Source organism: Cebidichthys violaceus, unplaced genomic scaffold (assembly GCF_023349555.1).
Source record: "Cebidichthys violaceus isolate CVI_PGR_0920_01 unplaced genomic scaffold, fCebVio1.0.p SCAF_137, whole genome shotgun sequence".
Taxonomy (NCBI): Eukaryota; Metazoa; Chordata; class Actinopteri; order Perciformes; family Stichaeidae; genus Cebidichthys; species Cebidichthys violaceus.
Genome location: NW_027176304.1, coordinates 151920 through 174187, shown reverse-complemented (window position 1 = coordinate 174187; position 22268 = coordinate 151920). Strand labels below are relative to the sequence as shown.

Here is a 22268-nt window from a genome sequence, read left to right as displayed (position 1 = left end):
ACTACGTACAGTTTAACAGCATAATAAAAAGGTTTGACTTTGTTTTCAAGGTATGACAGCCATTCCGTGTGCGTGTCTGGGGATCTTCATGGGCGGTCTGCTGGTGAAGAAGCTGAACTTGTCGGCGTTGGGAGCCATCCGCATGGCCATGCTGGTCAACCTGATCTCCACAGCCTGCTACGTCTCCTTCCTGTTCCTGGGCTGCGACACCGGCCACGTTGCAGGGGTGACGGTCCCATATGGCAACGAGTAAGAGAGAAAGCTGGATAGATGGCAGCCCTTTTTATTCTAAACGTTGAACACAGGTTAACGCAGTACACAGATTTATCTGAGGGGTTGTGAGATGAGGAAAGCAGAAAAAACATTATTATTTTAAATTGATTGATTAATTGGGCTTTCAAGAAACCTGACCAGTCGTTGCATACAGAAAATGTCAGAACATCCCATTTTCATAACAAGAAGGTCTTATTATAATGGATATAGTGTTCAATGTGTTTTCTATTAATCTTGCTAAAACAAAAATCTCCTCATTAAACAGCCAATTCAACATTTTACCTTCAAACAGCCAAAACAAATCCAGATTCTTTAACTGGATTTATTCAAACAGATGATTCCTCAAAGGACCAATGTGTAACACTTAAGTGAATTTATTCACTTAAGCTATGTTACCATTAGTGTATAGTGACTAAGCGAGAATTGCTGTGTTTTCATGAGCTTACAATGAGCCCTTCATATGCACATATGGAGCAGGTCCTCCTCACAGAGTTCACCTTGTGGCATCGCCAGGATTCTATAGTACACCCAAGATTCAATTTCCATTACAAAGCTGGTTTTGTTACAACTAACCAATCACATGCAGCTTGTATGTAAAATGAGATTAAACGGTTCATCCCCAGGAGGAAGTTAGTGGAGTTCCTCTAGATTCAGCAGAGAAAGTTAGACTTAGACTATAAACAATAAACTATAGATTTTATGCAATTATTTTATTACATACCCTTGGCCAAAAAGAGTTTTTATACCCTAGATTGTGAATGTGTGTCCTATCATGAGGACTTATTCTAATAAATAAACATGAGCAGTAAACAACATTATAGCAGTGAAAAGTAACTGCCAAGGTTGGAGGACTTTATTGGAGGTGAACTGCAAAGGGTCTAATGTGTGAATACAATCTTATTACTGACGGTCATTGGAGCACAGTGGGCTTACTTTTTATTCAAACAACTTTGTGTCATCTCATGGAGTCTGTAAAAAGATTTTATATTCAGAAAGTGGCCTTGTGTTCCTCCGTGCTGCACAGACTGAATATGAATGCAACAGCCTTCACTGAATCAGTCACCGGTCTCATGATAGAGCTAAAATATTATGCAACAGGACATTTCATTCACTTTTATATTGATTCATTGAGTCATGATGAATTATACTTCTTTGTCACTATCTATTTATTTATTGTTTTTGTCTAGAGCTGGAAATTGTTGAAATGTTCCAATATTAGTGGTTATGTAATACCTGATGCAGATACCAAAAACGCTAATGCATTTCTTAAAAGAAAACAAATTCTTGGGTTCCAAAAGAATCTCCCTCTTCTATGAAAGTACACTGAATATGTTGGGGGTTTAGACTGTTGGTCGGTTGAAAAATGACAGCTGAAGACATTAAAGGCATTTTGGATTGATTTCTGTGATTAATCACTCTCAACGCGACAATATCACTATATCAAACACCGTAGGCCTGAGCTGTAGGATGGAGGGAGAAGAGGAAGTGCAACTAATGGAGAATAAGGACACATTTTACACGCATGCAAACACGATCACTCAATTACTATCACAAAGTACTAATCCACTTGGTTATGTGTTACATGGAAACTTCAGGGACCAGTGTTCTCCTTCTCCTTTGGATTACAGATAACTGAGCAAGTGATTAACCAAAGTCCAAGATATTTTTTTTAAATGGCTGCCCTATTAACAACACTCTTGTCTACAGACACATTTTGGTCTCTTCCAAAAAAGTGTTACGGTTTGATGCGCAGCCACACAGTTGCCTTAATGTGTTGTTATTTCAATGTGAAAGCAGTATTTTTGTCCGTGCAGTGGGCCTGTAGAAACACTGGCTTTAGGTCTTCACTACTTTTTCGATTTGGTAGCCTGAACCCAGCCTGCTCCAGAGCAGTTTCCATGGAGATGTTGAAAGTGAACCATATTGTCACTGATAAAAAAGTGCTTCTTCGATTTTGTTTGTGCCACATACAGATATAACTGGTACTTACAGTTTGGAGAGGATGCTCAGGTTTCTCTCTGTGTCTCTGTTCAGGACTCTGCGGGTGGGTGAGAAACCAGACGCTCCATGCATCAGTCACTGCAACTGCTTCACCTCCTCCATCAGCCCCGTGTGCGGCTCCAACGGTGTCACCTACCTGTCTGCCTGCTTGGCCGGCTGCACACAGACGGGCGGCCCTCGCACCGCCACCAACACCTCCCAGGTCTTTAGCCTTTAAGTTTTGCGGTCGCGATTAGTGACAGTAATCACAGGGAGAAAAAACAGCAAATTAATTACATATGATGCAAACTTTTCTTTGAACTTCTTTGAAATGTGCTTTGATATTAAAGTAAAGAAGAGTCCTAGTATTTCACAGTCCTGTCATCAGCTATCACATTTGTTTTGTACCAGATCAGATGCCGACTGCAGATTAGTGTCTTTTTATATTTAAATCACATGCAGAAGAGACTTGATGCTGTAGCAGTACTTTTTTAAGTGCAGATATAAAGTACAGATCATTTAATTGCACTGTGCTGATCCCGGCTTTCCTCCGAAATGTGTCGCACGTTTTCCCTGTAATTTGATTTACTAGTTATTTTTCAAATGGTTCTTATATGAAGCCTCCTCTTCTTCTCTTCTCAGAACTTGACGGGATGCGCTTGTGTATCCTCCGAGAGTGAACTGGCCACAGCCGTTTCGGGGAAATGTCCGATGCCGGGCTGCCAGGAGTCTTTCCTCATCTTCCTGTGTGTGATCTGTGCCTGTAGCCTGGTCGGAGCCATGGCCCAGACGCCCTCTGTTATCATCCTAATCAGGTATGTTGATAAACGTATGAGTGTGTGCAGTGGATGTGTGTTCTTGCACCGAATCTAATACAACAACAAAACTGATTTATTCTATCTGCTTCCCGTGTAGGACTGTGAGCCCTGAGCTGAAATCGTATGCACTAGGAGTGTTGTTTCTTTTGCTGCGACTCCTCGGTAAGGATTTTATCAGATACCACATTAATTTCAAATACTATGGTATACTATGTCTCAATACTCTATAATTGCTTGATTTGCCACAGTATTACCCGTTAAGTGTGTGTAGGTTTCACAGAGCTCACCGGGACGCGCTGAGATAATCTCGTCACTCCCATCAATACATGCCTCAATCGACCTGAATATGCATTTGTTTTTCTAGTGTCATCAACTCTAATGCTGTTGGGTTGATCTGATTTGTCTCCGTGTGGGAACAAGAAACCAGCAAAGCGTTTCGGGTCGATCGCGGCCTGTATTGGTGGGAGGAGTAATGGAATTAAGGAAGACTAAATCGAGTTATCTAGAAACACGCAGGTCTAATTTTACAGATCATGAAAGAGATATTATCTTTGATTAGCTCTGTGTTTGGGAAGTGGAAGGGACGCATTTCTCAAATAATTGAAATAATAATATTTCATATTTGTGTTAAATATAACAAATAATTACCGTATCTTTACGCTAAATCCAACACTTATTAAATCTTTTTTTTATGTTGAATGTTGGTGTTGGGACCGAACCAAATTCTCCTTTTTTCCAAACTTTCTTTTGCATTTGTTGGAGGAATTTATCATCCGACTCTCAGAGCACAAAGACGAATAAAGATATTTCCCAAAAAAAACAAAAACCCTTTCTATAAAAAAGATTTGAACATTGAACAAGAAAAATCGAAAAAAAGAGAGGAAGAAAGGCCGCCTAGTTATTTGATATTGACCCAAATTGCTTTTCTTTTGAAGGTTTTTTTATTGTGAAGAGTATGTGGGCTCAGTCTATGTTTCTGTTTAACAGGTTTCATCCCCCCTCCTCTGATATTCGGTGCTGGGATCGACTCTACTTGCCTATTCTGGAGTTTAGACTGCGGCGATCGGGGTGCTTGCCTGCTCTACGACAACGTAGCTTACAGGCATCTGTACGTGAGCCTCGCCATCGTCCTCAAGGGCGTCGCCTTCCTCCTCTACGCCACCACGTGGTACTGCTTACGCAGGAACTACAAGAAGTACATCAAAAGTAACGAGGGCTACATGACGGCGACGGAGTTTTACCCCTCTCTCACAGACGGCCCCAAACTAGTAGACAGGACAAAGTTTATATACAACCTAGAGGACCATGAGGTTTGTGAAAATATGGAGTCAGTTTTATAGTTTGTTATGCAAGAAAAGGACAATGTTGACATTCACATTCTCGCAAAAGAACATTTTATTAAGATAAAGTGTTTTTGATCAAGGCAATCTATTTAACATTGCTCTCCACTGCGCTCCGCGTCCTCGGTAAACTTTCACGGGTCCATTTTAGTCGTTTACGTATCAGCGAGGTGTTGTCCAGTGTTGCCGGTGAATTCCTGTGTTGACTCGGTGGTAGAGGACAGACTAAAGTACTGTCAGGCTCAGTCCTAGCTGATTAGTAGTGAGTGGACATGATGCTATTACAACTAGTTGCCATATTGTTTTAGGTCTGTCATGATTCCAGTGTTCTGTGTGAAAAATGACAGTTTCCTCTCAGTCAGTGCACTGTGTGTTCTGTCTGTCACGCTCTCAGAAAAGAGATTTTTATGATAAGAAAAAACAAAAGTTGGGTGGTTCTTCCGTTTTTCATATTTAAAAGTTGCCAAGTGTTTACAAACTAATAGTTAAGTTAATGCATTTTATTTCAATGCAGGAAGGTTTCTTATAAGAAGAGAACAGAAACACCCTGGCTGGGTTGTTATAGTGGCCTACTAGATGTTTTATCTGTAAACAAGTTAAGTCTAGGACCTTAAAACATGGTGGTGTTTTCGTGTCATCATGCACTGTTCAGTTTCTCGTTCTCTTGCTGGAACACAGCCACTGTTTTTGATACTGTTTAGACTAGACTGTGAAGTCTTGTCTCATAGATGCAAATGTGCAATTCATATCTGATACATCAATGTTTATACTAGTTTTGTGTCAGACTGCAGGTTTGTTTTTCATTATAGCAGTTTGTTTTATTTCCGTACCTGCAGAGTTTATCCAGCCTAACACGTCTTAATAAGGGATTATTGAATTAAGAATGTTAATTATATTTTCTTTTGACTTTTGCACCTAGTGGAAGAGCAAACAAGAAAATCAAAAATAGTATTTCTGTGTTTTGGACATTCAAGTAAAAGAGATGGCGAGTAATATATTAGTTTCATTAGGCGCAGAATGTTTTATTAGATTGTTTTGGAAAGGACAGTATAAATTATATATAAACTAATTGTCTGAGATGTGTATGTCTGATGTCACAGAAGATTTGGGACAATTCATAGCGATGAAAATAGTTGCATTGTTGGGGCAAACAAAAAAATCCTAGGCCTGTAATGTCTGGAATAGGGCTGCACAATTACACAAAATGCCAAAATGGCTGCTTACAATTTCCAAATTGCATTCAGCGCAATATTTGTAAGAGGTTAAATCTGTGTCAAAATACAATTTCAGGTTGAATATTGTCGTGCTGCAGAGATGTCCTGCCCATATATTATATTCTACAGACTTAAGAAAACATCTTGGTTTGGTACAGAGCCCTGCAATAATCACGGCATAATCATTTTATTATGTTTTTCAGCAAAAATGAGAATGATGATGTAAAAACATTCATCATTCAATCATGTCGCAAATGCAATATCAGTCAAACCGCAATTAGATTTATTTTTCAAAAATCGTGCAGTCCTGATCTGGGATAAATACAGAAATACTACAGAGGGTTTGTGTGTGCAAGGTCAAACAAAGTGAACAACAAAGAACACACTGAATTTATTCCTGGACATGTATTTGAAGAACTCTTTAATGCAACTCGGCACACACTGTACAAACTGTTACTCTGATCTCTGTTCTCTCTGCATTGAAAGTTTTGACTGTCCCTTTTCTTACACTTTTTGTATGGCAACATATCATTTATTTTACTCTGGAAATAAATTATTTTTCAGAAAAGAAATTCAAATTTGAGTTTTTGCAGTCTTTTTTTTTTTTTAAAGACTTTTTTTTTAATTTCAGAGAGCTACTTTGTCCAGCGTTTACTTTGGTTTGGCTTTATTCTGTCATGTACTTACACACATTCACAAAACAAAAAACATCAAAACAAAAGACACAAATTCAGTCCAATAAGGGTAATGGACATGCCAGAACCAAAACAAGATTAATTTAAGTAAAACAAGCTATAAATATATAACAAACAAGGTGTTATGGATCAAATTTAAGTTCCATTTTATGATGACTACTCCGCTTTGATCTACTCTACATATTGTATAGAATGAAATTATTTTCTATGAAACCCCCTTTAACCTTTAAACAAGTGTTGAGGCACCATAAAGGGAACAGCATGAAGTTCAGTCTATTCACGGCTCATCACATATTCTCAATATTGTACTAAGTGCTCACTCAGGAAGATGAAGTATTGACCTGAAAAAAGAATGGAGCTTCTGATATTTTGATTCACACAGCAGATTTACAGCTTCTAGTTCATCTTTCATCCTTCAGTCACTATTCAAAAAGGAGCCTTAATCTGCTACTCTATTGTCTTTTAAAGAAACCGGCAGAACTTTAACCAGCTTTCAATATATATAATCCAACAGCTGTATTTTAAATACATTTTTCTGACACAGGAAGCCAGTGTTACGATCTGAGAACTGGACTGATCTAGTCTTGGTCTTAATGATCTGGACTGGATAAGCTGCAGCTGTCTGATCGACTTTTTAGAAAGACCTGTGAAAACCACATGACAGTAGTCGGGCAAAGATGCATCCAAATATTGTCTAATTTTTAAGAGCGACGACCCTTTCTAGGCAAAAATAAACAGTGTTTTGACAAGCAAATTCAATTTTCTTTCAGCTGCTACATGACCTAATGAAAACTGCGTGGTTGTACTTAATAAATCATTATTTTGGCAGCATTTATTATTTTTCTTGAGATTGTTTTTGCTTATGCACCTGACATCATGCTGGGACATTCATACACCACCTTATCAACCACACTGACATATACTGAAAGTTGGAGCTTTGACTGTAACATTTTGGCCATGAAATAAGAGATGACATTTCTTTGTAGCCAGCAACCACATTCCCAAAATATTTCAAAAGGTCACCCTCAACAAAGAACCTGTCACACCTGCACACAGCCAATTAGAGGCTGACCTGAGTCACAGCTGCAGAGGGGGTTTGCTTTATTGTGTTTTCACACAGCGCACATTTTATCTGCTGTGAATTTGAAGACTGATCGGAGAAGCTTGTACTTTAAATGTGTTAATGAAAATAATGAAAGCTGAAGCCTCTCTGCAGCTCTAAACAACCGAGCCAAAACTAAGCTTTTTGTTTTTGTGCCAAACATTCATCAAGGCCCTGTTTTTCCTATTATCTCTTATTATCTCTTATTATTGCTTATTATCAAGAACAACAAAACCCAGTCTGCTGGACTGGAATGAATCACATAGTTTTATTAAATCAAACATCTCACTGGGATGAAATAAATAATTGATACCATGTAAACAATAAATAATAAATCACAAAAATGTTAATGTTTGGCTTGTGTACTGAGCACAGAAATAAGCCTCTTGTGAAAACACGTCATAGTTATCATTTCTAACTTCTTGTGAATCCAAATTCAACACACTTTGAAAAACTAGAGTGTAGTGTGTTTCTGTGGTTGTAACGTCTAATAATAGCGCGATGACACTCTTCAACGAGGCAAAAAGCTGGTGTATGACAACAGCTACAGTATCAGCAGCATCAGTTAACATCCCTCTCTGATACACACCTCGCTCCTGACGCTCGTCACATCAAAGACACACAAAATGCAACTGCGAGACTCCGGGGAAAGTGTCCTTGTTGAAAAGTCAAAACGCACACAAAAAAGCAAGCAACCTCTAAATAGAAGCTGCTGCAGGCAAGAGTTTTCTCTTTCAATCAAGCAGCGTCAATTAGCCTAATGGGTGCTTTAGTGAGACAAACTGTTGCCCAACGACTCCAGCAGAAAGAAAACAAAGCAATAAATCGTCCGTGGAGAACTTTGACTTATGTCTTGTTCATACTGTTGAGGGATATACTGTGTTATGTTTCAGTGAATATTAATTTAGTGGAGCGAGTGAGTGAGTTCAGCCCGCTGACATTTAGACTTTCATGCCTGGATGCTGATTTTTCAACAAGATCACAAACTGCAGAATGGGAATGCAAATGTGAGATTTCACATGTCACACATAAATGCAGCATATATGAATCAGCATTTAGTATTCGATATTATTATCAGGGTGAATATGAGTCATGTCATTATGCACACTGTCAAGGCTGCAGCTGCACTTTTCACTTTATGTAAATTAGCCCTTTATCCATGTCTATGAAATTTAATTGTGTAGCTAATATATGCATGTAATTTGAGAAAGCCAGAGCCAACACTTTACATTTGCTTTAACTGATTAATGCTTCATTAACAATTAAAGCCACACTGACCATGTGACAACCATGTGCTCAGCTATCATGCATATAGTTGAAGTCAGTAAATAGATAATAATAAACTATGATTCAGCTGAAAATGTGAGTTTATTTAGCCAATGAAGGACTAGTGAGACTGGAGATGATCATTAGATGAGGATGAGCAGGACGAAGAGAAAGTCCTAAAGGATGATGCTGATGATGAACAAATGTCCAATGTAATCTGTAGTTGCTTTAAATATGACATACTCTGAAAACTGCAATGTTTTTGTTGCTTGTATTTATCTATGACGTGAGTACTGACACAATAACTGCTCAAATGTGGCCACAATGTTCTCACATTAACTACACTGATGGCTTCCAGTGTAGTTAATATAGCTGTTATAATTTAAATGGCCATTGAGCTCAAACGGTTGTAATTTACAGATAATTAAAATCTCAACATGTGTTTACACTCAATGCTTAAGCACTAGTTAATTAAGCAGCAATTAGTGAATGTACATTGTTGCTTTAAGGGAAAGTGTAACTCCACCATTAACATTTATGTGCCTGAGGTGGAGCAAACATTTTAGCAGGAAACTGCAAGAAAATATGCCCAGCTAGCTTTTTCAGGATAAACATAGGCTTTAGAAAATATATAAACAAAGAAAATTGTAGACACAGCAGAGCAGGGCGTAGTGACGGTAATACAAAGATATATGGTCTGATGCATTTCTTTTTCCAAGATCAGCAGTCCTGCACTTTGTACCAGAAAAAAAAGAACAGAAATACCCTGAGCGATGCAAATGGGAGCGTCAGAAACATTTTTTTAAATGATAGTGGTGTCCAACATTAATTTCTTAGTGGGAATAGCTCAGTGAAAAGAAGGATTACTTCCTCCAAACTGTTAAATGCACCAAAAACCAAATCAATAGTGGAAGAAGTATTTAGATCCTAACAACAATGTAAAAATACTCCACTAAAAGTCCTTCATTAAAAGTCCTACCTAAGCACAAACGTATCAAGTATTGTTGCAACTCGTAGGTGGAGCTAGCTTTAACTACTTTATATTTGGTCCAGTGGTTCCCAATCTAGGGGTCAGACCCCCTCCATCGGGTCACAAGACAATTCTAAAGGGTCATTCGTGATTGATTGGATTGGAAAGAAGAAGAAACATAAGTTGCGCAGCACACATTTCTATTTACTTTTCTTTTATTGATGCTGTTTTGAGATCATTTTACATCGTTAGGTCTTAAACAACTCTTTAAATGAAACCATCTGAGAAGTTTGGTGGTGAAACCAGTCTTTGGTGGAACTACTGGAGACAAGCGGCGTCAAGTGCTTTTTTTGTAAGGGTTTACAAGCAACAACAACAAAAAAGAGATTGGGATTTACTAGTTTAATCCTGAACAATACATACACGGCTTTAAGTCAAATAAAAAAGTAACTAATACCTACAGCTGTGAGATAAATGTAGTGGAGTAAAAATCATAATAATTCTCTCTGAAAGTGTTGGAGTGTAATAAGGCACGTTTAGTGTTGTGTCTCATTACCATCCACCACTGGTGACCAGAGCTATTAAAAGACGCCTCCATTAGATTCAGTGCTCGTCTGATTGGGGGCTCACTCGCTGTGCTTGGTGGCCACGTGAGCTTCATTGAAGCATTGACCTCTATTTTGTAATGTAGGCTATCAGACTACACATCAGATACGATTCTACTACTTTGGTGCAAGCGTGCCTCGTGCGCCTGTCTGACTACCTCTGGACTGCGGTCTTTCCACCTCCTCTCGGGGAAGCCAACAAACACCTGAAGAGTGAAATCAAACCGGCTGCTCGGGGTCGAGAGACGGAGTTGTTGGCCGCTGCGCCTTTAAGGCTGCATGTGGTCTACATCTCGCTGCTCCCATGGCAGGCTGTGTAGGTGCACGCTTTCAAAGTTTGACTGGGGAATAAGGGGGTAACACCGGAGACGGCAAGCAGCAGCAGCAGCAGCAGCAGCAGCCCCGCCGGGAAACCGACACAAGGAAATCGTCTTCCGCAGCTCGCCTGGGAGTGTCCGACTCCGGCGATAAGAACAATGGGAGAGATGGCTGAGCGCATTTTTTGATTTATAAATGGGAAACACAAGAAGGTTAATGTAGCACAGTGTTTGCTGAAAGGAGGGACACCCCGGCTGCAGCCCACCTCCCCCTCAGCCATGCCGCTTGTATTCCGCACGCTGCTGTTCGGCTTTGTAACGCTGCTGGTGGTGGTTTTGATAATTGATGATATTGCAGAAGTGGAGAAAGAAACTGCGTAAGTAGCACCCCGTTATTTACCCATGCGTGCGTGCGTGCGTGCGTGTGTGTGTGTGTGTGTGTGTGTGTGTGTGTGTGTGTGTGTGTGTGTGTGTGCGCGCGCGCGCGCTTGTGTCCATTGTTTTCTTGTCCAGCAGGTTATTTCCTCACAGGATTGAATCTGTGGAGTGGTAGGGGGGGGGGGAATTAATGAGTGAAATAAAAGAGGTTATCGTTATTGAATTGAAGTTTAGAGTTGGATTTGGACAATTGGTGGTTTGTTTCTATTTGTAACACTTGGGTGCAGCAGCAGCAGCTGTTCCGACAGCAGCCTGGCCAGGGTCTCCAAGGATTAGGCTATTTGTCTTGCAGCAGCCTGCATGCGGGATGGGATACATTTACACCATAGGAGTAGACTGTGTGTGTGTGTGTGTGTGTGTGTGTGTGTGTGTGTGTGTGTGTGTGTGTGAGAGAGAGAAAGACTGAGGAGAGAGAGGGGGGGGGGCAACAGATTGGAAACAAACGAGTCTCCTCTTTTTTTTTCTTTTTCATTTTCAGTCCTTGAAATGTTGAGCAGTGCAGCAGACATCTTCCAAGTCATGCTTATATTTGACCTGCAAAAAAAAATACTTTCTTCATTTAGGACTAAAATAAATCTGCCACATGTAAAACCAACCAGGCCTCAACAGTGCAACATCCCACTCTTCCACTCATCATTATCATCACCACTTTATAGAAGCTGTGCTACCTGAATGGCTTTTTTTCTTTCTCTCTCTCTCTCTCTCTCTCTCTCTGTGAAGCTTTTGGATTCTCACATCTGCCTTTCAGCAAGAACATTTTGCTTTGAATGCAATTACTCGGCTGTGGCTCACGTTGTAATGAGGTCATATTGGTTTGTGATTCGCGGTGGGAAAAGACCCAGAACCGATTCCACTTCTGCATAAATGTAGCTTAACGCGATTGTAACAATATATTTAAAGCCACCAGGATTGTAAAACGAGTGAGAACGGCCCACTTGTCTGTCAGAGAAGCACTCTTCCGTTTCAGTTTCTCACTCCTTCAAGACAAACTGGCAGCTTGTCATTATTTTATCACATGTGAACAAGGTCATGATTGAAAAATAGACCGATTTAGTACGACTGTAAAATGCATATTGGTGGCATGGTGTATTCAACACCTATTTAAAAAGATTGCCGCCTTACCTTGAGAAAATAGCGCCTCCTTTCAGTATAATGGGGCTCCATTAAGGCTCCATTTCTCCTCATTACATCAGCAAATGGACCCACAGTGGATTGCTTTAAAAATACCTTGATGCATGCTTTTCCACCTTTATCCTGTCTAGAAAGACGGAAGCACGGTGGGGCTGGTATTGAATACAGTGGGTGCATTATTGTTACAGGATATGATTACAGGAAGGACTTGAAACATCAGTCCATTATCAGCCAAGCCTTCATGCTGCAGTATGTGATTCATAATTCAATCTAAACCATATTTCTTTTTTTTCCTTGTAGAAATACTGGACATTCAAAGAAGATGAACTTTCATCGGCTCATCCCTAAACCGCACAGGTCTGAAATCCAATTATCTCCACACACACACACACACACACACACACACACACACACACACACACACACACACACACACACACACACACACACACACATATATGTATATATACTGTATATGCAAATGCATATGGCTGTAGACCACCAGTGGGGAGCTTAATGGTCTTTCCATATAATTTGTATAGTTGGCATTGGGCATTTGATTCCTTTGCAGCCTTGACAGTGAGTCATTCACAGTGAACGTCTCATTACTTTTTACAGCGAGAAGGCAGCTGCTATAAATACCCATCAATGTGGTGGTATCCATGTAATAACAAAAACATCTGCCATAAGAATAATGCTGCATAAAATAGCAAATAACCTCAACTTTATTGCTTTTAAATTACTCTAAGCCTCATTGCAGCCAAGTCAATTTATTTTATATACAGCGGTGGAGGAATACTTCAGATTTGATTAAGTAAAAGTAGGATTACCTCTATGTAAATATACTCCCATTACAATAAAAGTCCTGCATAATATGGTACATAAGTGTTCAAATATATTTAAAGTACTCATTATGCAACATATGGCCTCCATGAATGTTATATTATGAACTTTGTATGTCAAATCTTACTGTACAATGTAGTTAATAGCTTACGCTGTGAAATAAGTGTTGGGCAATCAAAGTAAAAGTGTAAAGTAGCATAAAAGAGTAAAGCTTTAGTTACTTAAGAACAAGTACCCAACATTTGGTCCTTAGTAAATGTACTTAGTTACATTCCACTACTGTTTATATAACCCAAAATCACAAATTTGTCTCCCTAATCTTCTGTACAACATGTGACACCCTCTGTTCTTACAACCTCTGTTCTTACACCCTTGATTCAGAAAGGAAAAATAAAAAATAACCCTTAAATTGGGGGAAAAAGAGAAATGAACACAATATATGAACCAAATAGCAAGGCTTTTGTTTCTTATTGATCAGAACTTTAAACATAACAATAGCGTGTCAATAACACCACTTTCCTGTTCTCATTTAGAAAGGCTGCAGCACACGTGGATCCGACTGCTTCGACGAGATCGAGCAAAGACGCAAATCATCTCAGTCCGAGCTACAATAACACTGTCAAGCTCTCGTCAAACGACTGGACCTTCAACAAGACGCTCTCCAACCTCATCAGGCAGACTCACCGCTCTCCACAATTATCTCAACATCGTTTCACACTCCGCTCAGCAGGGTCTGTTTTTTAATAACTGGTGTGTATTTTCTCTCTTCGCAGAAAGAATATTCTGAGGTTTCTCGATCCAGAGCGGGACATCTCTATTCTGAAGGGCACACTAAAACCAGGAGATATCATCCACTATGTGTTTGATCGCCACAGCACCACCAACATCTCAGAGAATCTCTACCGTCTTTTGCCAACTATATCCCCCATGAAGAACCAACATCACAGGCGCTGCGCCATAGTGGGAAACTCTGGGATTCTGCTAAACAGCAGCTGTGGACCCGACATCGACTCTCACGACTTTGTTATCAGGTATTCTTTTTCTTTAGAAGTGATTACAGGGTTGGAAGTCTTCCACTTGAAATAAATCATAACACATGCGAGTCAAAGTGGACCGTAGTTGTAATGGATTAGTGCATTAGTTTCAGTTTTAGGTTTATCTCACTTTACTGAGAGTATAATTCACATTGGAATGATAAGCACTTTCTCGGTTTAATTCAGGTTTAGAGTTGGTGCTCACACCGCTAGAAATATATTAATTGCACTTTTGAAAAAGCTGTCAAAGCTTTTTTTTAATGATTTTAAAGTTGGAAATGAGCTGCCGGACTGAGAGCAAGTAAATGCATGATTATACATTAGACTGACACTTTGAAAGGTCTTTGCATCCAGCAGAAACACATTGTGCTTTTTAGAGAAACGCCGGCGCTCTCAGGGGTCCTGCTCTCATTTACCGGAGAATTGTGTTTGTGAAGCCATCAGCCGGCTCTGTCTTGTGTATAAGGAGTCACTGAGTGGGTTATTTATCACCATTCACTTGTCATTGAAGGAAAATAAATCTGTCTGGGGTTGTATTATAATGAAAGATGCCAAAAAATAAAAGATATTCTTGTTGGGATTCTGTATACAGCAGAACAATCTAACAAAACGTGCACTAACTGCAGAGGTAACTACAGTGAGAAGCAGCCTCTAATAAATCAATGACTTTAATGTTGCTGTATCAATGGAGCAAGAAGTAGCTGTCTGTGGTAGCACTTCATTGAGCTGATTGATCGATAGCTGAATAGGCCTCAAAATCCTTTTGTGTCCCTTTTTATTCTGAAATTGATTCTGTTGTCAGCGAATCTCGTCTTTTCTAAGTGCTGCGATGTTATGCTGACGAGGAGAGGTCATGATTTCTAGACCACAGCAGCATGATAATGACGCCGGGGCACGGCGGTAATGGTTGGCTGAAGGCAGACAACAGGGAAAGTGGCATTTTGAGAAGCTGAGGATTTTACTCTGACACGCACGCATCCGATCCGGAGATAATGCCTCAGCTAAATATAGTTCTCTGCCCTACGCTGCGTTTCCACTAAATAGGTTGACGGTATTTTGGGTTCGAGATAATTTCAGCTCAGTGTTGTGATGATGTAATGGAATAATTTGGCGTACTTGAACAATTTATTAGAGCTTTCAAAAATAAATTAGTAAGCTGATGGTGCATGTTTGTCATGTTTTCCTCTTGCATTTAATCTTTGAACTGTTTCCTAAAGCAGGTGCATCAGCTGTCATAGTATATTGACGGCAACCATTAAGCTGTAATGGTAAGTTGCTGTCCAGTGAAAATCATGCATCTATTCATGATGATTTGGAATTTTCCAATGAAACGGACTAAAATGAATTGAATTAAATGAATTGTGTTGTTGATGTTTTGGAGACATGGGTTTTCACTGGACAGCGACCACAAGTTTTAAATTAGAATATGTTAAGTTATTAAAAGTGAGCACTCCTGGTTCGCTTTCCTTCCACACTGTAGAGAGTTGCTTCACCGTGAAGATAATTACCGTCTTTGTGTTTTCTGGTATTCACTTGGAGGATAAACAAAAAGGCCATGCTGCTTTTCTGCTGAATTTCACTTGTGTTTCTGCTCTGTTTCACTCCTGGTAGAGACTTCTGCCTGACAAATGGTCTGACTAGCTTGAGGGCATAAACAGATGGAGGGTAGATTTAAGGGGGAAAACAAAATGTAAGTGTGTTCCTACTGTGTGAGCTGCCGGAAGAATAGGATTTATGAAAGTTGATTCTGAAGTTGATTATCCATTGCAGAGTAGCAGTCACTGCTCATGAAATTAATGACTTATCAAAACTGGTACATCAAATCATTTAAGCTAAGGACATGTATGATTGAAGTGTAGATTTTTGGCTTTCATTTAAGCCCACTTGTGAGTCTGGTGACTGAAGATCATAGCATATGAATCATTTTCATATTTATCAAACCATTCAGTCAGCCCTCACATCCTGCATTAGTTAAATCTGCAATAATGTTTTCTACACTCTTTAATTCAGGTTTTCCTTTTAATTTGTCACCCATCTGCACATGTCAGAGTTTAACAAAACAAATGAGGGAACAAGCTGTCTTAATATTCATTTTCTGAAATGCTTGAGGGTGCAAAAAAGCCAAGAGAGAAGTCTGTTGAATTTTCTGAATTCTTTTGAGAGTTCTTTTTTTTTTATCTTGTATTAAATGATTAACAACAGTCCACTACACACAGAGAAGCCTTTCAGGATCTGTCTCACAAGTGTGTGTGTTAACACAAAGAAAAATGTAAGAAGAAAATGTGCTCGCAACAAACGTTCTCACGCTATGTAGATTCATGACAGTGTGACCTAATATTCTTCATATGGAATTTTTGGAGGCTTGTTTTTGAGAAAGCTTTATCAGTCAATGAATCAGAACTGAACCTTTTAGAATTAGCAGTGTTAGCTAATATATGATAGACCTGTCCCGTCCAAAGAACGTCTTTTTATTCTTATACCAAGCAGGTTTGAAGCTGTGTTGGTTGCTCAGCGTGGTTTTACGCTTCATTTAGAAACCTTTATGTTTGCGGAGGCACAGAAGGACAGAGAATCCAGACAATAAAGGAAATCACTTCACGTTGGCTGACAGTGGAATTGAGCGACGTGTGCTTTGCTTGTTCTAAGGTGTAACCTGGCACCAGTGGAGGAGTACTCTCGGGACGTGGGGTGGCGGACCAACTTGGTGACCATGAACCCTTCGGTGGTGCAGCGGGCCTTCCAGGACCTGGTCAGCGAAGAGTGGAGGGATCGCTTCCTGCAGCGGCTCCAAAGCCTCAGCGGCAGCGTGCTGTGGATCCCGGCCTTCATGGCCAAGGGGGGAGAGGAGCGCGTGGAGTGGGCCCTTCGTCTCATCCTGTTGCACACTGTGGACGTCCGCACCGCCTTCCCCTCGCTGCGCCTTCTCCACGCTGTCAGAGGGTAAGAGACAGCTCAGGCTGGTTAAGAACTCCTGTGAGCAGCATAATGAATGGGGTTGGCTAGCTCTAATCTGCATCCCAGGTGGCTATTTTTAAACGGAGCATTAAAGCTGATATCCTGGGGCAGTTGGTGTGAGAACGCTACTGGGCCTCTCTTCACTTAGTGTGCACCTGGAGTCGTTCTATCAAATGTGGCTTGAACAAGTGTGAAATGTCTGTGTGTGTTTGATTGTGAAATGAACGACAGTTCAAGCAGACACATCAGGGTTTTATGATTTATTCATGTGCTAGGATCAATCATTTATATCCCTCAAACAACTAGCGAAACATTTTGGGAAATGCACTTATTTGTTTTCTTGTAGGGAGTTAGAGGAGAAGGTCAACATTCTAACATTTGCTTATTGGCACTAAACACAAAGTAAGACTGAGGGTTTTGGGAACGTCATTAGTTTTGCCGGTATTTGCTCATGACATAAACCAAATTCAGCCCTGAATTCATTCTGAGGGGGACTTGAACTTCTGAACCAAATATCATGACAGTCTATGACATTTCACTCAAACGTCAACCTCATGGTTGTGCTGGGGGAAAAGTCAGGGGAGCACGAAAGTGAGGAGGGTTCATCCTATGAGGGCTGTGAATGTCAGTGCAAAATCTCTTTGCAATTTATCCAATAGTTGTTTAGATATTTCATTGTGGACCAAAGTGGTGGACTAACCAACCAACAAACGGACCGATATTTCCCTTCCTAGAGCCATGCTGCTAGCTCGACTACAAATAAACACTTTGTGCTTTTAATGGGGGTTACATGCTTTGGCTATTTCTTGGTGATCAAAAGCCAAGTGCAGTGATTTCCCGTAATCTTGTCGTCACGGTGAGGTGACGACAACAAAACTCTACAAAAAGTGCTGAGTGGATTGTTCATGGTATGGATCCTCCCATTTAACTCTCTGCAAGAAAGCAAATAATGGCATTTCTCAAAATGTCAAGCTATGTGCAAAATATCAGTTACTTGTTTGCTCCAAATTGTTGTATTTAGATATTGATACAAATAAGATATGCTGTTAGGCTGTGGTATAATAAGACCTTTTTATATTTTGATAATCCTTATTATTTCTGAGGATTTATTTTAGAACTGATCTGTCAAATACAGCCTTCACTGCCTTCAGGCTGTTGTAAAACCCATCTGTGTAATTTTTGTTGCTGTCCTTGCTTCTCTCTCGTCACAACCAGGCTCTGCTCGGGATCTTTCCTGCTTTGTTAAAAGCCTAACAACCGCCAGTCAGTGACCAAATTATGCCATTTTGTCTGCCCCAACTAACACTCTAATTGCAAAATGGTAGAACTGGGCCATTATTTTTTCTGGTCTGTTTGGTCAAGAGAAAATCATTCACCTAAAATCTTTTTGGAGATGAATCCAATGCCTTATTACTTTTTAATGTGGCGTCTGTTAAAAGCTCCCCCTGACTTCGTCATATTCTCAGTAAGACTGAACTTTAACTCCCCGTCATGTGCCCTAGAGGACAAAGGATCTACTCTTATTCACTCCGACCAAATGCCACATCAGACCATTTCACTGATAATTAGGCCGTCTCCTCTGCTTGTTAAAATGCTGATCACCTGCTGTAGTGTTCAGTTGCAAACCTGCCCTCCGGAGTTTTCCTTCATGTCACACAAACTGCTTTAAATAGTACAACCTCTGCATCTCAACGTGACCTTCCACTCTAACCACAGAGTGCACAGCCAGAGGAGGCAGCAGTAGCCCCGAGGCTGGAGAAATGGGCGAATGACTGGAAAGGAAAATGAAGTTGGGGCAAGTGAACGTCTGACCGCCGTGTCCCTGAAGCTGCTTCTGAGGGCAGCATCCGTCATAGCAGCTCCTGGGTCACCTGAAGTAGAATAATGCAATTGTGCAGGCCAGCACCAGTGTGTGCAGCTTCTTTTTTTTTTCAACATGCTGCAAAACATATCCTCCTGAACAAGTAATAAACATTCACTATACAGGAGTTATTTTTCCAAAGATACATGCAGTAAAAGCTCTGCCAATGTGGTGAGATGATCAATTTTGTTCACTTTCATTATTGCATGAAAGATCCAATCCAGATCCAAGACAAATAGATATTATTTGTTTCCTGGGCAGATGGCTGCACTAGATTCAAGATTTTAGAGCCAGGAAATGTGTGGAATAATCTTGTTTTACTGTGTTATGAATAGGGCTGCATGGAACTATTCTTTTTATTGTCGATTGGAACTGATAGAAGAGATATCCGCACTCTTAAATCTATGCAGTAAGTGTGCGGATGTCTCTTGTATCAGTTTGGACTCGTTGATGGTTCCAGCACGTGAGCAAAGCTAAAGCCGGATGGAGCGGTGGTCATCCTGCATTATTGTCAATCTGTAAAAATGCCATTTCTTAGAGCCTAAAATTCCATCTTCTGATTACTTATTTTGTCCATTGAACAGAACAAAGCTCAAATATATTCATTTTACAATGATGTAAAAGAGACAAAAGGTAGCTTGGAGCTGGAACCGGAGAATATTTATTACTTAGAGAATCAATTTTCTATCAATTTATCAACCAGCTGCTTCAGCATTAATTCCAAATGAAGATTTTTGAAATGACTTGTTTAGAGTGATATTTTTGCAGTTCATCCACTGAGCAAATAGAAGAAGAGGTGAAAAGCTGACATATTGATTATCTGTGAGCAGTTAGTCTTTGAAGGGGCAGCTTGGTGGTCCACAGCGGAGAGAAACACATCCGGCAGGCTCTACATTTTTACTTGAGTGACTTCTTTGGATTCAGCTGCACGCTGTGTGATCCGGCATACTATATATCTGGATTTATATCAAAAGTTTTACTCTCCTCATGAATACTGACTTAAGTGTGTTCGGGAGAGCATATTCTTCCTTTTGCTGTATTTCTAGGTGGCAGTTATTGTGTTATTGGATGCAGCCACTCACACGCTATATGTCTTTGTCAACAGGTATTGGCTAACCAACAACGTCCACATAAAGCGTCCGACCACTGGGCTCCTCATGTACACGATGGCCACTCGCTTCTGTGAAGAGATCCATCTTTACGGCTTCTGGCCCTTCCCACTCGACCCGCAGGGCAAACCAGTCAAATACCACTATTACGACGCTCTAAAGTACGAGTACACGTCCAGCTCCAGTCCTCACACCATGCCTTTGGAGTTCAGGACCCTGAGCGCGTTGCACAGACAGGGGGCACTCCGGCTCCACACTGGGACCTGTGACTCGGAGAGGAGACCACAGAAGGAGCTGCAGAGAAAATAGCTCAAAGGATCTCCATGGAAACTTTTAGCGGACTCCGTACAAACAGTTTTCTTGTAACCGTACTTTTATGAAACTTGAATTAACTTATTTTCAGTAATTGGAATGAACTTTTTCTATTTCAAGCTCTTTTAGTGACTTGTTTCACTGGTGTGTTTTAACTTTAATGAGATTTCTATGGCAGCCTTTAAAATAATGAGACCCTTTTCTACTGGTGTCCATGGAGATACTGTCATCTGTTCGCCCCTTATTTTTCTTAAACAGACCATTTTAACAGGGCATCAAGGTTTCCAGTATGGTTATAATTTAAGGACTCAGAACATATTTTTAGATGCCATTTATTAATGATTAACAGGGCTCCATTACAGGTGTGTTGTAATTTACTCAGCATGTCAACATCATGAGGAGCTGCTGCATTGTTGGCTCCTGTGAGACACGTTTTGGGCCACAAGATGGAAGCACTTAATAATCAGGGAGATCAATGATGACAGAAAAATTGTTGGTCTACTGTTTGTTTAATATGATGTTCAACTTGTGATAACAAACTTTCCTCTGATAGAGAGCATTTTATGCTTTTGTAGCTTCTTATAAAGTTGCCGGTGTAAAACAGGTTATTCATAAGCAAAGAATTCCCAAAGTCAAGTCAACCAGAGCTGCCAAGTGATAAAGTTTGAGATACCCTGAGAGCCGAATGGAGACACGTTGAATTGTATTGAGCTTCTGTGAGCGTAAAGAAGGAGTGTACCAGCTGTTCACATAAGAATGTTTGCACAGACGTAGGCGGCGGTAAACTCACTTTGTGAACTTTTCTCAACGAACACCAGCCCTGTTGGTAGTGAGGTCCGGCTATAGCTGTGTATTGGTAGTAAGGAGAACGTAGCTTGTTTTTAATGAATGTATTGGTGATATTCTTACAAATGCTGTAAGAAATGAACCTCATAATGTGCTTTAAATAAATTCATAGTTAAAGTTAGCAGCAGTGCAATAACCCTGAGAGGAGTACGAACTGATAACATGTATGCCTTTATCCATTTAAAATGATGTATGAATTGTACTTGTATAGAGGGTTTGGGTTAGTAATTCAACCAATATAGGTTGGTATAGATATTTGTGGGTTTTGATTGAAATTGCCAGTATTTTATGCTTGTAATAATATTCAATAAATTAGACCATTGGACCATTTATAAGCCCAGAAATAAAACTGGCTTTATCCAAGTTATTCTTAACACAATGGGACAGATGGAAAAACAGAGTTACATGAAATTCTATGTTTATTTTAAGGACATACCAGGCTTATTTGTCAAACAAATACATCAGTTCAAAGCTAGTTTGTATTATACTTCTGTACTGTGAAGTTTCAAAGTTCAGTTCACTTTTTAGGTTTTTTAGGAGTTGTCTTGATATGTGCCTTTTTGGCAAATTATTTGAGTATTTCTCTGCAACAAACTGCCTCTTTCAATAACAATTAAGAGAAGAATTTGAATCACTCCAAGAGCTCTGCAGCTAAACGAGCAGCCTGTCATGCGCTCCCAGTCATGTGATTCGTTCATGTTGTTTTGACAAGATGCACCAGTTGACTTGTATGTTGGCCAACGCCGCGAGTAAAGTTAAGAATAGACACGAACGTTGTACTAGACATGAGCAGTCTGAGGCAATAAAAGGTTTATTTATGAAAGCTACTCTGAGCTCGGCAAAAATAGAAACATTCATTAATTAACCCAGAATCTGAAATTTACTTTCTGCTGACGTAGTGTCTGACAAAAAACGTATGGGATTGTGCTGTACAGTTGTATCGCACTTTTTTGTCATGTATACTTTGTTAACATCTTCTTGATGTCCAAATTCCCGCAAACAAATGTCAGCTTTTGCATGCTTGGTCTTGTCTCGATACATACAACATGAGTATATTTTATTTTGTTAGTTCTGAAATTATTCAGTATGACTCAAGGACTCTTCAATTGTGCAGTTATGACAAAGTGAATGTACTTTTCTGGGTCACAACACACGAAAA

At 40.0% G+C, this 22268-nt stretch overlaps 2 protein-coding genes across 2 annotated transcripts in view; both read left to right on the top strand.

The window, feature by feature from the left end:
• slco3a1a (solute carrier organic anion transporter family member 3A1a) overlaps positions 1-6197 on the top strand; it is a 34146-nt gene extending 27949 nt beyond the window's left edge. Inside the window, exons 6-10 of the mRNA XM_068708179.1 lie at positions 51-249; positions 2308-2476; positions 2896-3068; positions 3169-3233; positions 4059-6197. Coding sequence (XP_068564280.1) covers positions 51-249; positions 2308-2476; positions 2896-3068; positions 3169-3233; positions 4059-4411 — 959 coding nt within the window. The 3' untranslated portion in view covers positions 4412-6197. The remainder of the gene's footprint in view (positions 1-50; positions 250-2307; positions 2477-2895; positions 3069-3168; positions 3234-4058) is intronic.
• A 4285-nt stretch (positions 6198-10482) lies between these two features.
• Positions 10483-22205, top strand: st8sia2 (ST8 alpha-N-acetyl-neuraminide alpha-2,8-sialyltransferase 2). The gene is made up of 6 exons (XM_068708177.1): positions 10483-10957; positions 12450-12506; positions 13526-13666; positions 13766-14023; positions 16673-16966; positions 19948-22205. The coding sequence occupies exons 1-6, from the start codon at positions 10860-10862 to the stop codon at positions 20258-20260; spliced, it is 1161 nt and encodes a 386-aa protein (XP_068564278.1). The 5' UTR covers positions 10483-10859; the 3' UTR covers positions 20261-22205.
• Positions 22206-22268: the final 63 nt, after the last annotated feature.